The 13592-nt window shown below is 30.3% G+C and overlaps 2 protein-coding genes across 4 annotated transcripts in view; both read left to right on the forward strand.

Annotated features, from left to right (window-relative positions):
- LOC116776565 (uncharacterized) overlaps window positions 1-4014 on the forward strand; it is a 103386-nt gene extending 99372 nt beyond the window's left edge. For both annotated transcript variants that reach the window (XM_061525607.1, XM_061525608.1), the window contains exons 13-16: window positions 1-90; window positions 1332-1448; window positions 1779-1883; window positions 2535-4014. The exon at window positions 1-90 is cut by the window's left edge and continues 21 nt beyond it. In XM_061525607.1, the coding sequence (XP_061381591.1) occupies window positions 1-90; window positions 1332-1448; window positions 1779-1883; window positions 2535-2626 (404 nt within the window). In that variant the 3' untranslated portion in view covers window positions 2627-4014. The remainder of the gene's footprint in view (window positions 91-1331; window positions 1449-1778; window positions 1884-2534) is intronic.
- Window positions 4015-5539: 1525 nt separating this feature from the next.
- On the forward strand, window positions 5540-10063 carry LOC116776484 (DNA-binding protein Ets97D-like). 2 transcript variants are annotated; one of them, XM_061525620.1, is made up of 11 exons: window positions 5540-5869; window positions 5964-6062; window positions 6315-6436; window positions 6774-6927; window positions 7134-7263; window positions 7454-7579; window positions 8059-8132; window positions 8376-8452; window positions 8972-9104; window positions 9332-9485; window positions 9679-10063. In XM_061525620.1, exons 1-11 carry the CDS (start codon window positions 5722-5724, stop codon window positions 9782-9784), a joined length of 1323 nt encoding a protein of 440 aa, XP_061381604.1. In that variant the 5' UTR covers window positions 5540-5721; the 3' UTR covers window positions 9785-10063. The 2 variants fall into 2 exon arrangements, with proteins under 2 accessions (XP_061381604.1, XP_061381605.1); XM_061525621.1 differs by having other exon boundaries at window positions 6318-6436.
- Window positions 10064-13592: the final 3529 nt, after the last annotated feature.

Raw genomic sequence — 13592 nt, forward strand, 5'->3', positions numbered from 1 at the left:
AGTGTGTGGCTGGTGACTACGACAGCATCAGCATCGGCTGCGGACATTCCCAGGACACGGTGGAGCTGAAATCCAGTTGCAGCAGCACCAGTGAGGACATTGAATACGATAAAAAATGATTACACTCCAACGAGGTCCGAGGCTCCCGCGAGCGCTCGCTCACGTCAATAGTATATACGGATTACTGACATTAGTTAGCGCGGATATTATTATATACGAGTGACCGAAACGTCGGCTGTGTTAGTTAAAAATAATAGAAAACGCGCGGAACACCCGAAATTATTAGTCTCATTTCACATCATCAGCCTGCGAGCCCACCGCTGAGCAAGGGCCTCTTCTCACATGGAGGAGGTTAGAGCATTAATCACCACGCTTGCTCAAGACGGGTTGGCGATTTCAATCTTATAATTTGAAATTATAAGACCAGGTTTCCTCACGATGTTTTCCTTCACCGTCCGTCAGTGGTGTCTGAATACTCTTAGAAAGTACATATAACTCGGAAAAATCACTTTGGTACTTGCCAGGTTTCGAACCCGCGCCCTCACGTGTGGGACGCGGGCCTTAACCTCCAGGCCACAACGAGTATATATATAAACACGATAGCTCAGTGGCAAATAATCGAACCAGTGCTTCATGAAGTACAGGTTCAAATCCAGCGCGTAGAATTTATATTTTTATATTATTTTTTTATTACTATTTTATTTCAACAGTAAATAAAATAAGCTTTGATGTTAGACATAAACACGACAGCGACAGATAATAATTGTAGATCCTAGCTATAGTGCATTCGATAGAAACGAATGAGCAATGTTTAAAGAAATAAAAAAATGTCACTTAAATTATTAAAAATTAATCATATTTTTATGACTTTCTTTCTCAATAATCATGTTTTTTAAATATTCCATAGCACAGAACCATTCTGATAGTATTCGAGAAGTATAGAAAATATATATTTTTTAATAATTATTAAGATAATTACATCTAACCTATTAACACTATCCATATTCTCTACGGCAGTGGTTCCCAACCTTTTCTATACTAGATACCACTCTGTACTCTTTGTTGTTCGCATGGGACCACGATGTGAAAGAAAAATGAAGTCAATGACTAAGAAAATAAACTAATAAGAAACTCAATGTATTTACTAAAAACAGAAATATGTTATTAAAACATTAGTAATTTTAAATGAGTTTTGAATTCGTTCGCGGACCGCTTGAATCCCGCGGACCGTCGGTTGGGAACCGCTGCTCTATAGTCTATACAATATCCATATCACGAGTTAAAATATATGAAAATGTTATATATTTAAAGTTATTTACATTATGTTCCAGTGTACACATGTTACGGTGGCTGGCAGGAGGGTAGTCGAGGCTTCCTGGTAGCGGCGCCCGTGGCTAGGGGCTCTTCACATCCGCGGACCTTCTGCTTCATGTACACACACCATAACGGTGAGCACATACAATGTGAAACTACCCTCGGTAACATTCATTATATATCAAAATTAAAATTATATATATATATATATATATGGGACCTACGATGTGAAACTACCCTCGGTAACATTAAAGTTCTTCCTATGTCTATATATATATATAATGATTAAGTATATTTTCTTAATACAATTTAAAAGATCTAAAACAAAATCTATACAGATTTCAATTTCAGAATTTCTACATTGAAATCTCAATAGATTTTTGATAATGGTCACTTTAAGATGTGAACGTGGCGGGTTTATATTTTGATTGGATATTTTTTTATGTTATTTCTTTTCATATCAGAATCTTCATCAGTGACCACATCCCTCAGTGCCGTCTCCAGATCCTGTGACAGATCAGCTATTCCAGGGAGACACGGAGATGCTGCCTACAATCTGACCAGCAACGGTGAGATAGTAACTTATATACATATATATATTGTGCTTAGTAACAATACTGCGATACTATTCATTATATTAGAAAATAAAAATCCTTAGTTCTCAAAAACCACGATCAGTCAATACAAACATAATAAAAAAAATTAAGGAATAAACTATTTTTTTTTTTCATATTTATATCGTAAATGTGCTATTGAGATTCACTTTTATTATTTTTTTTTGTAAATATTACATTATAATATATACTAGGAAAAAAAAATCACTTTTAAATTCCCGAACGCATCCGAAGTGACGTTAAAGCGACATCTGGTTTGCTGACTTTTACGCGGGAAAGTATTTTGTCGACGTGATTTGTGTCTTTGTAAATTGAATTTAACTTATTTAAAGTCTTTTGGTTTAAGATAATGATTAGTTTGTTCTAGTTAAGGTTTGGTATGTAATTTAAAAGTATGGCTTTATAAGGCAACTGTATTTTATAATGATTTTGTTAGAAACCTAACTATATATATATATATTGATCATGCGTATGCAACTCTTAAATAATATAGATCATATATTGGAATAACCCTTACTAAATTAGAATTACAGTATTTCAGGATTCTTAGATATTTCGATATAAATATATTACACACACATATATATATATATATATATATTTCAGGTACATGCCAACAAAGCAGTCAGTACAATAGCTCAGCGAGCCGAGCCACTCCGCTGGTGGCGTTGTTGGCTGCGATACTCACCGTCCGGTGATAATACCGCCCCACCCACCACCTACAATAACAATCAACAATAGGATGGTCATAAATTGAGACTGCATCTTGACAAAATTATATATAATTTTTTCAACACAACCATTTGATATGGCAGCTTTATTTATTATACAATTAATGATCATTAGTAATGTTTGCTTTAATAGAACTTGCCGCTTACATTTTGTTTACTTTTAATTATTTAATTTTTTAACTATTAGGTTAGTCGACTTGAACAGAGTTTAATGGAAACGAAATCGTGTAAATATACCTATATATCTATATCTATATATAAAATATTCCCTCTATATATTATATGATAGAGATGTCCAATAAAACGATACAATCTAGACCGTGCGTTCTGATTGTAAATTTATATAAAGCTTTCATATAACATACACCCTGTATTCTAAAGACATACAGACTAATATTAAGACTTATTTACATAGATAGAAATATAATTTAGAATTGAATTATGCTCAGTATAATATTTATATATATATATATTTATTTTTTTGGTCATTATAATATATAAACCTTAAATGGGAACAACTTTATTATATTCCTATATATATATATTTTTATTTGATTTTTTTTTTCTTCATATATTTTCCCGCTTCAGCTTAACATAAATCCTGACCAATAGAATTTAATATTGCTCATTATGTAATAGTTGAGATGAAAATTTTATTTGTGATATATATATTTATATATATATATAAAAATTATTTAAGGATAAATAAAAATTGTACATACTCACACGAGTTCCTGTGTTTGATTTTTAAAATTTTGTGATAATTTATTACTTTTTTTTTTCTCTCTATATAAATAAAAATAAGTTACATAGTGTACGCTTGCCTCAGATATAGCCCAGAATTATTGTAAATAAATTAAATATAATTAATTATACAATAACATTAAGTGATTTGAGATTTTTTTAATACAGCTAATGTATAATATTTTATTGATAACAGATTAAAAAAAAAAATCTACATATTTTTTAATTTCATTTAAGTGTTTATGCACAATGTTAATGTAATTTTTCACTTAGGATTAAGGCTTGTGTTAGTTTTTTTTTTTTTTTTAATATTTATAAAGTTAAGGTAAATTTCACATTGTGAATACATTGCACTGAGGTTTTATGTAAAAATGCTATGTTACGATCTATGGGAGTTGTATTTAATCAGCTTGTATATAATTTTTATTTTTCGGCAGCCATTTTGTTTTTAATGTCAGAATTCTGTATAGCTAGTAGGTGTTGGTTCAGAATTGATTTTTTTTTCAGCTTTTCAGTTCTTGTGAATGATCACGCCGCGGGATACGATTTGTAACTATTAATATGTAAGCCTATTATTATATTTTGATTACTGAAATATATTTAAAAATCTATGTTTGTTTTATTTTTTACCCCATTGAAACCGTGGTATGTTTTTAGTAGATTGAAATATGAATTTAATTACTATAAAAATCCGCTAGATGTAATTTTAATTAACAAGACGTGATCCTTGAGTAAATTAATTTATTTAATGTGTTTACATCGAAAGTCATACAATATTTTCATGAAAATACAATTAAATGCTCCCGAAATTAAAAATGTAAAAAAAAAATGAACCATTCTTATAGCTACAACAATAATAAATACAATTAATTTATCTAGATTTCATTCACGAAAATCTTAGAAAATCTTCTGACATTTGATAAAATATTCTTTTATAGTATTATGAGATAAAATGATGTATCAAACAAAACTATCAAAAACATCATCTTGTTTATGAAGAAAATCTACAAGTTTATAGCACCCGTTGCCGAAAAATCTTAGATAAGACAGACCTTGCTGTGGTTATTCGTATGCGTATAGCCCTGGCTCCGAATACGCCCAATTGTAAAACGAATATTACCTATTTATTTAAGCAATTTGATTCCAAGATGTTTATTATTCTTTGTTAATTTTCATCCCTAAAAGAGTATTCGTAAAACAGTAAATATATAATCGGTGAATAACAATTTTGACGTTTAGGGTATTCCCTATATATTGCGTTAATAAACTGATAAAAGACCGTTTCATTTAATTAAAAGTTTTATTTAAACGAATATATTATTTTTTTTTTTTCAGAAATTGTCCATTACGTTACAAAAAAAATATTTATACATAATAGATAAAGCTATTGACATTTTTGTGAGGAAACATATTTATTCCCTGTTAAAAGCATATATTAAAGATTATAAACTGACATAGTATCTAATATATACTAATCTTCTAGATACTGCTAATATTAGGTACCTTGACACTATCTAAAAGATACGTCACTCTAATATTTAGTACCGTGACACAGATTATAAATAGCGTGCTTATGACATGTTGTTTCTTTAAAAAAACAATATCTTTTGACCACTGTAATCTCTAATTACGAAATAGGTATATGTTTGAAGTCTTATATATTAATTGATATGTCAACCTACAAATAGATAGAATTTTTCACCATCCATTCATCTGAAAAATACAAGTAAAACAAATTTGTAGAGTTAAGAATTCGATAAAAAAATAAAGATTTTTGGAATGCTATGTTGTAAAACATATAATATTTAATATTCATTTGAGCTCGAAAAATCAACTGTGTAGTATTTATTTAACAGAAAGATTACAAATATCATTAATGAACAAAAACATTGGTTAAATTGCTTTACGTGAATAAGGAAGTACCTGGCAATCTGAGCATAGATTATACTAATAAAATGTATATTCGTTGTAATTGCATAACAAAATTAATCTTAAATAATACTTAATATTATTCTATATATGATATAGATTCGTCGAATAAAATCGAGGATGTCTTTTACCGCTTTTTAATTTTAACGATTTTTATAACAGCACTAGCAAGAGGAAATGTCAAATTGTTATTATCGTATAGTCTATGATTACATATTTAGGCGCACGCGGAAGTGGTTGCAATCAATTTCCTTTTCCTAAAAAATTTCAAATATTAATTGCAAACTTTATCGAAAACTTTTCTTGCAATGTTATCTTCTTGACTGTTTTAAATTTGTGTCAAAATATAAATAGTGCTTACGTGATTGAAAGGAATACCTAGTTTTACTATGGAGGTGTCCGATATAAACGATTTGTTAAACGTAAGGTCTATAAAAATGGAAACTGGAGAGAGTTCTTTTAGTGAAGATGCTCATTGTGTGGAGAATTCCGATCCATTATCGGTAATACCGCAATACGTTACTGAATCAGACTTAGGTGAATAGTTCTTTGGCAAAACTTGTATACCTACGTAACTTTAGTACTATTTAAGATGTTAGTTCCTAAAAAAATTTTCCATTTAACATTAAAGGTTTACTTCCAACGGGTTCGGAGATATTGGAAGCTCCTTTGGCTGTGTTCACAGACCCTCAGGATGACGAGGACACTATGCAAAGCAACGACTCAAGTGGTAATGTACCTACCAACAATAACAATGACGAACTTTTGAACTAGCAACTTCCTTTAACTATGCTCTTTGACGTGTGTACGTTATAACAACTAATATACCAATAAATATAGATTTTTGTATTATATATAAGATGGATTAATAAATTTTGATAAAAATTCGTCAAAAGACTATGAATGAAAAAAATCAAATCATATATAAAGATAAATTTCTGTCAATACAAAGTTATAAATACAGTTCCTTAAATTATTCCAGAAGAAGTGATCATTCAGCTCATGGATATTAGGACGAAATTGTCTCGTTTGAAATCTATGTTGGAACGTCGTCTGAACACAGATCTCTCCGATTACACATTCTGGCTCCAAGATGCTAAAATGGTGATAATATAAAATAACATACAATATTTTATTTTATATGACACATATACTTAATCGGTCATATGTAATTTTATTTAAATCAACCAGTTTAAATTAATATCATTTAAATTAAACAAAAATATTATATATATTTTTTTTCATATTAAATAAAATTCTCTAGTTTATAGCAATGATAATTTAAACCTGATTTGTTAAGTAACAATTCCTTAACACAACTTATGACCACCCAAAACTATTCACATAGTGTTTACTATATTGAGAAAATTTTAAAAAATAATCATATTAATAGTAGTACTAATGAATTAATAATACAGATTTATACCAATAATATTTTCAGCTGGAAAATCACAAGACGCTAGTTGAACAATGTATCCGGGGATCCGGCTTGGTGCAAGTTAACATACAAATAAGATCTTCGCAGAAGAAAATTAACATTATGGATGTGCTGAAGCCCGACGAAGAGCTGCTACAGCTGCCTCAAGACGATGAGCGTCTGTAGATTTTTATATACACATATTTCGATTAAAATCACTAAGCCATGATAGTGCTTAATGAAGATAAACTATTATAATCCATTATATAATGATTAAATATTTTATTGTGAAAATATTACAAATATTTTTCTATGGAATTACAGAATATGTATACTTTAATAACAGACAGTGTGAAGAGATTTGTATGTTATATATAATTTCAGTGTCCGAATGTGACTCGGTGCCTCCTATAGAGGTTCAGACGCCTCATGCAGCGGGTGTCAAGTGGATTGTGGACACAAGCTTCAGGAACGATCACAGTCGAGCTCGGATCCCAGAAGACCCGATGCAGTGGTAGAATATTCAGTCTTATACTGAAGTTATCAAAAATCTATATATTTATATGTTATTAAAACTGAATTTTTAACCTTCATGCATAATTTCTGTCCGAGTAATGAAAAAATGATTCTATATATGCTTAAAATTCAATAGAATTAATATTCAATGCATATGTATGTTATAAATGATATATATATGTTACCAGGTCGGTTCAGCACGTCCGTCTGTGGATACAGTGGGCTGTTCGGCAGTTTTCACTGATGGGTTTGAAGCTAGCTGATTGGAGTCTCACCGGTGCGGAACTGTGTGAAGTCACCAATGTTGAATTCAAGTAATTATATTATTTATATAAAGACATAACACACACATATATATATATATACATATGCTGTTGTATTCAACAAAATTGTGTTAAATTTGTATATGTATTGTGTTGAGCAATAAAAAAAAAATTTTTTTTACAATAATTTTAATATTTCCAAGTATTTATTTTAGTTTTTACTTAATTTTTAGATATAGTAATATTCATTCTTAATATATAGATTATTTTCATGTAAAAGGCGATTGATGTTATTGTTGTTTACAATAAAACTATGTTAAGCTCGTAAAATATGTAGTGTGCTAAGGAGCAAGACTGAGTGACGGAACTTATATATTAAATAATTCTCCCACATCGTACTTGAAGTCCCATTATTATTTAACAGCACCGACCAAGTGTAACTAATATTACACAAAAATTACCAAAATCAGCCGAAAATGTGTTGCAATAATCAGTCCTTTTATAAAAATGTGTATTATTATTTTTTTCAGGAAAAAAGTGCCTTCGGATCCCGGGGATCTATTTTGGACGCATTTTGAATTGCTACGAAAATGCAAATTTATTGGTCGGTTCAAGTAAAAACTTTCTTAGTAATAACCTTTCACTGGGTAATATAAATCCTGTTAAGGATTAACAGAATCTGATGAAGTTTTTATGAAAAATAGACTCGAGAGTTGATACGGAATAAATGATTTGTCAGCTGGATATGATCTCAGTTCTCAATAAAACTTTTTTACTAATGTGTTTTATAAAAGTAAGGAAAATTGTATTTTCTATACATTTTAATGACCGCACATTATTTTCTCAGCCGTCGTCCAAAACGAGGGCCCTGTAAAAGACTCGCTAGAAATCCCGCAGTCAGCTATCAAGAAAAAACCGAAACAGGTGAAAAATTACTTGTATGGAAATTATATTTATGAGATACGCTGAAACACTCAAACACACACACATTTTAAATAGACACCTAGTTGCTTTGAAGTCGGGTAATAAAGACTTGAAGGACTAGTGTGATAATGATTGCAAACTGTCTAGATATATATATATATAGTTACATAGCCTTTGTTTTGCTTAGTTAATTCATTATTACACAATATGTAGGAGAAAGCAGCTAAGGGTCTATATCTAAAAGAGCGTAGCGTACCACCGGAAGTGCTTGGTCGGCTTTTTGCAGAGTATTGTGACGTCATCAACCGGATGTATGACTCGTATTTGAACAGTGTCCAGTTACAGAGGGCACCCTTTATATTGGAGATTGTATTAAAGTATTAATTATGGCAGTTCTTAAAATAATGACTACCTTATAAAATCAAACATTATAATCGCACATCAGTATATAAGTATTTTAAGTCATTTAAATATTCAAACGGCCTGAATATAATAAACGCCAATCGAATCTGCTCCCAGCTGATAATCCGCCAATCAGACGACACCTGCCACTACGTCACTAGGAACGGCAACAACGGCCAGATCCAGCTGTGGCAGTTCCTGTTGGAGCTGCTCACGAGCGCCGAGTACTATGACGTCATCAGGTGGCACGGTAGGTAGCTATACATGTATACAAACAGGAACATCACTTACACAACGTGTATAATGTAATTAGTGATGTGTCCCTGATAATGTATATCGATATTAAAAACTATAAAAAGTGATAAGTCATAAACGAAGCATATAAATAGTTTATTGTAATATCAGTAGATAAAATTAAAAATTTTATTGACGAGAGATCTCTCTCAGCACTAATAAGTCATAAGTTTCCATTGGCAGGTACCTCCGGTGAATTCAAACTTTTGGAACCGGAGAGAGTGGCTAGACTGTGGGGTGTCAGGAAGCATAAGCCGGCCATGAATTATGAGAAGCTGTCTCGGGCGCTGAGATATTACTATGACGGGGACATGATAGCCAAGGTCGCTGGGAAGAGGTGAGGTCCACCCACCGCTCCTGTCTGGCTGACTAATGCTGATTTATTTTTCATATACCTCCTTCTTAGATTCCCTGATAAAAAAAAAGTGCAATTGATTAAAATAATAAAAATATATATATATATATATATATATATATATATATTACAAGCAGACAATATGACATCTTTATATATATATAATGTTTTCTAGGTTTGTCTACAAATTTGTCTGTGATCTACACCAACTCTTGGGTTACGGGGCATCGGAGTTAGCTGAGCTGGTCGATGAAGCCAGGGAAATGGAGACCAGGGGTTGAACCTGTGTATGACTGGTATAAAATAGTATAGGGTATTCCGAGATGTTACTTATGTTTTAGTAGAAGTTGCATCTTATATAGTATATTTTTATTGTAAATAAGTTTTTTTCTTGTATAAATGATAATATTTTCATAATGATGCCTAATTCTAATCTTGTGTTAAGATTTTATTGTTTGATCTTATCTCTGTTACTTTTAATGTTTGTGGAAAACAAATGTGTATTATAAAAATATGAAATAAGCATGTTTCTTGTATGAATAAAGTTTAATGTTGTTGTGCTTTTGTGTTATTTATTAGATTTATTCATTTATTCGCTTATTTATTTATCGTTGAATGAGAATATAAGCCGTGGTGGCCTGGAGGTTAAGGCCCGCCTCTCATACGTGGGGGCGCGGGTTCGGAACCTGGCAAGTACCAATGTGATCTTTTCCGAGTCATATGCACTTTCTAAGAGTATTTAGACACCACTGACGGATGGACGGACTTGTAATTTCAAATTATAAGACTGAAATCGCCAACCCGTCTTGAGTGAGCGTGGTGATGAATGCTCTAACCTTCTCCTTGTGAGAAGAGGCCTTTGCTCAGCACTGGGCTCCGATAGACTGATGATGATGATGATGATGATGATTAGGAGAATATAAATATTTTAAGCTCATTACGCCTGGTTAAGGATGTCATTGTGTTCTCTGAAAAATATTATTTAACTTGTTCCAATATATTAATATACCTAATTTGTGAATATTTTTTGTGCAACCAACAGAATTTATGAAGATACATTTTACTTTAATTTTTGTAGTTATTAAAATTATAACACCAATGCAAAATAAGCCGTATATAAGCATTTTAGAGAACGCAGTTCGATTTTTCTTGCATTTTTATTTAGCCCCTGCACAAATTCAATAGCAATAACGTCAATAGTAATAATCACTTATTTATTTTATAAATTACTTTAAACTTAATGTAATTTACTTAAAAGTTTAATCTAAAGCTAAAAGATTAATTAGATAGAGAAAAAATATAAAAATAAATATACAATCTTAACGTTCGGTAAATGTTTTATGGAGTATATTTGGTTTGTAGAACAATATTATTATTCTCGTCATAAAATAGCAACCATGACGTTGTTTTAAATTTATAAAAATACAATATCGAAGAATAATCACGGTTTTTTAGTGTCATATTTAAAATGAGATAAAAATTAAGGAGATCTTTTAAGTCTGCCTCGTTTTGTCTAAAAACGTAATGTAATATAATTTTGCAATTGACTTGTGAGTTGTGACATTTTTTGACACAACTAATTCTTTTTTTATACTATGGCTCTATTCGCACTGGAATCTTGGATTATTTTGCCAATGTCAAACTGACTCTTGTCTAGTAAATTCTATAAAAACAATCTTTAAATTAATATATTTTACTTGAAACATTATTTCTGTCCACATATTATCTCTTTAGGTTAAGACTATGATTAAGATACTGGCAATCATTGCGATCTATGAAGGTTTTTCTTACAAATGAAGTTAAGCATCCTTGATTACTAGAAAGTGCGTAGTATACTTTTTAATATCATAAGAATAGCGCCCTGTATAATATTTAGTTCGTTTGACGTGAAAAACTATTTTCTTTAAATAATACAGTAACGTATTTAATAACTATTGCTGTTTTAATAACACATTGAAATACAAAATGAATGGACAAATAGTTGTTCAGTTATTACCCATTGTTCCAAGTTATAACGATCTGTTGAATTTTATATATATATGTTTTTAAAGATATATTTTATTTTTCACACATTTATAGATAATGCCATCATCGCTGTAAATCGTCCAGAAATTTAGAACGATAAGAATATATATCTTTTTTCTGTTTTGGTAAAATCTATATATGTGTGTGAACATATTTAAATTTAATTTCTAATTGATATTGTAATTTATACAGGAGACCGGGATTCGTGATTACAATACTTTTTTTTTTGTTACAAAGTCTAAACTTATACCCAAATTAACACACAATCACCTGTTGATCATAAGATAACCGTTAATTATAGGAATGTAGTATTTTTCAAAATTTAAACAATATTTTTCACTAATAAACATTTTATTTCTTACATAAAGGAACACAGTTAATATATTTTTAAACCAATGCTCTATATTTTTATATTCACAATTGCTATTCATGTAGGACAAGTTCAAAAGTTAATAATATTTATAATACAGAAACTACAAGAAAAATATAAGTAAAACTATACAACTGCTTTTAAGTACCTTTATTATGTATCCAAACTTGTGGTACAGAGTTAAATAAGTTAGTCCTTGACACAACTATATCCGGTCATCATATAATGATTGTCTTACTTTTATCATACTAATATTCTAAATAAGATAATTGTTACTATATATATATATTATTATTCGCTTCGCTTGCTTCAATGTTTTAATTTAAAGGATGTTAGGTAATTTTTTAAATTCAAACTGAAACAACAACATTTTAATACATGTTCGCATTCGACTTAACGCTGAGTTTATATAAAAGAGTATACATCAGAAAAACATAGACTATAATAAATCCTGCAATCACCTGTGTGTAGTTTCGGCGGGAATAACGCATGACAGTAGGATTGTGTATAAAGCCAAGACATATAGATGTCGTTGCCGGTTGGTGCACATAACACATGGGTTGGTATTATCACACACCTTATACATTCCTCTCGAACGCAAAAACTAGTATACAATTATTTTAAAAGGTTTACTACCTTTCACCCAGCCAGTGAAAAAAGTATATTAAAATATTAAATTAGGTCTATTTTTTAATATTTTTTTTTAAAGTAAATCGTCCGTTAAGTTTTCAATCAGTGTAGCTTAAAATGTAATACATAATTTCAGAACGTCGTTTTCTGAAATCAGTTGTAATTAAAACTTTTATTTCTTTTAACTAAATCATAATGTTACTTAAATTTAGAAGTTTGGTGGTAAAAATGATTTTCACATTTATTTCCCTTTAATGTATTAACTTTTTTAACCTTAACTTTTAACTTTCACTTATGTGGTTTAACCCAAACTATCTGACATTCCAGGTATTGTTTACGACATTCCTTTCTTCAGAACCAATCATTATATAAAACCCTTTGTGTGACTAATAAGGTAAAATCTCCTTTATTGAAAAAAAACTAAGTGGAGGTTAATTTTACTATTGTACAAACTTAATAGCGATTTTGTTAAATTACACAATCCGTGACGAAACCTCCCAGCAAACCATGGTTTGCTGGGAGGTTTCGGTTACTTTTCAGCAACCGTGATCACGTCTAGACGAGATGTGAGTGTTGAGACACGTCGGGATTATGTAGTTTTAAAATAATAAAATCCGCGTAGTATATCCGAAATATATTAGTTTCATTTAAATGAATAAAATCCGCGAAAGTCTTAGATCTCATTATAATATTTTTCAGTTGTGCCTATTATGTATAATGTATAATTTCACATCATATGTATAACACAATATATTTATTTATAACATTCTTATTAAAAATACAGAAATATAAGTTAAAAAAAAAAACAAAAACGTAAGCATAGCCGGGAACAAAACTAGAGTTACTACGATGCACTATAGATAGATCTAGTTCAACTGATGTTAAAAAAAGGAGACATTTCAATAAAACAAGCCTTGCCATATCATAGCTACATGTCTTATCAGTGAAAAATTATCTTGTTTGATTTAAATTTATGTAATTTACTATCTTATTAATTGAGATTGCAATTATACTAGCACTCGCCCGTCACTTCGCTTGTTTAATTTTTTTGATTTAAAGGATGT

The sequence above is a fragment of the Danaus plexippus genome, chromosome 30 (genome assembly GCF_018135715.1).
Source record: "Danaus plexippus chromosome 30, MEX_DaPlex, whole genome shotgun sequence".
Classification (NCBI taxonomy): Eukaryota; Metazoa; Arthropoda; class Insecta; order Lepidoptera; family Nymphalidae; genus Danaus; species Danaus plexippus.